The sequence below is a fragment of the Capsicum annuum genome, unplaced genomic scaffold (genome assembly GCF_002878395.1).
Source record: "Capsicum annuum cultivar UCD-10X-F1 unplaced genomic scaffold, UCD10Xv1.1 ctg48610, whole genome shotgun sequence".
In the NCBI taxonomy this organism is placed as follows: Eukaryota; Viridiplantae; Streptophyta; class Magnoliopsida; order Solanales; family Solanaceae; genus Capsicum; species Capsicum annuum.
This window is the reverse complement of record NW_025856329.1, coordinates 1745-3253: the sequence shown is the minus strand read 5'-3', so window position 1 is coordinate 3253 and position 1509 is coordinate 1745. Positions and strand designations below refer to the sequence as shown.

Below are 1509 nucleotides of genomic sequence, written 5' to 3'. Positions count from 1 at the left end.
GGCCTACTGCTGAATGAGTACTCATTAAAAAGACCACAGTTTTTACTTTCTCCAGGGTAGGAATAGCCTGGAAAAATTTTACATTCATACCATCAAGGCCTACTGCTGAATGAGTACTCATTAAAAAGACCACAATTTTTACTTTCTCCAGGGTAGGAATAGCCTGGAGAGTGTTAGTTTGATCTTCAGATATCAATTTAGGAATATGAGCTGGCATTTCCTCAGGTATATAATCTGCTGTCCCAGTAAGGATATTCTGACGATGTGTGACTGCAGCTGCAGCTATTTTAACATCCCCATGGATCCAATCCCCTGCCTCATTCTTGACCTTGTGTATGAACAATCTTCTTCTTCTCCCTTTGATAAAAGCATGGAAGTAACTAGAGTTTGCATCTCCATACTTAAACCAATGCAGATGAGATTTTGGTCTTAAAATAACATCCTCCACCTTGAGATGTCTGATGTATTCAGCTTGTGTTTTGTGAAACTCCTGTCTGTTCTCATCAGTACTATGTAAGATCAAATTTTCCTCAGCTACCTTGACATTTTCTTCATAATTTTTTACATTACCATAGATGTCACCAAAGACCTCCTTAGACCACTGACTTAGAGTAGCAGTTAATCTTTTCAACTTCTGTTGAAATCTCCACCTAGGAGAACCTTCACAGTGTCTTTGCCAACAAGTCTCCACTGTTTGAAGGAATATGGGAAGATCCACCCAACAATCCAAAAATTTAAAATATTTAGTACGCGACTCCACCCTCTCTTCCATTTCCAAAAGCAAAGGACAATGATCAGAACCCACAGATGACAAGTGAGTAATACTAGTCATAGGCATATCCTTCAGCATAGCATCTGATACCAATTGAATTAAGCCTTTAACCCTCGAAACTAAAATACAACCATCATTCGCAAAACACCCTCAGAATCCATAGTAGCGCTCCCGGACTCACCCTCAGAAACTGATCACGAATGATATAAAGTCATCTATCCTCAAACTGACGATTCTAAATCTGCTAAAACAAAGTAGACTAAGCCTCAACACTAACAAGGATCCTCTTAGAATCTGAAATATCAAGTTGCACCATCAAGTTAGCTAAGGAATAGATGTACCACCCCTATGGCCTCTCAAAAATTGAAATAGAATCCAAATTACCCATACTCACCATCTTCTAGCTCAAGGTGTTTGCTACAACATTCACCTTACAAGGATGGTATAAAATAGAGATGTCATAATCGTTCAACAACTCTATCCATCTGTGCTTTCTCAAATTACGCTCTTTTTAAGTCATGAGATTATGAAGACCATGATGATCAGTGTAGATCTCATAATGAACGCCATACAAATAATGCCTCCAAATCTTAAACAAGAAAACTATTATCGCTAACTCCAGATTATGAGTGGGATAGTTGCGCTCATGCACCTTCAGCTGCTTTAATACATAAGCAATAATTGACCCTGCTCCACTAAAACACAACCAGACCAACACTAGAAGCATCACAATATAT

The 1509-nt window shown here is 38.6% G+C and overlaps 1 protein-coding gene across 1 annotated transcript; it reads right to left on the bottom strand.

Moving 5' to 3' along the window:
* Positions 1-46: 46 nt before the first annotated feature.
* Positions 47-850, bottom strand: LOC124892577 (the record flags this gene model as incomplete). Its single annotated transcript, XM_047403823.1, has 1 exon — positions 47-850. A coding segment is annotated over exon 1 (804 nt), but the record flags the coding sequence as incomplete, so codon positions are not given.
* Between the last annotated feature and the right edge of the window lie 659 nt (positions 851-1509).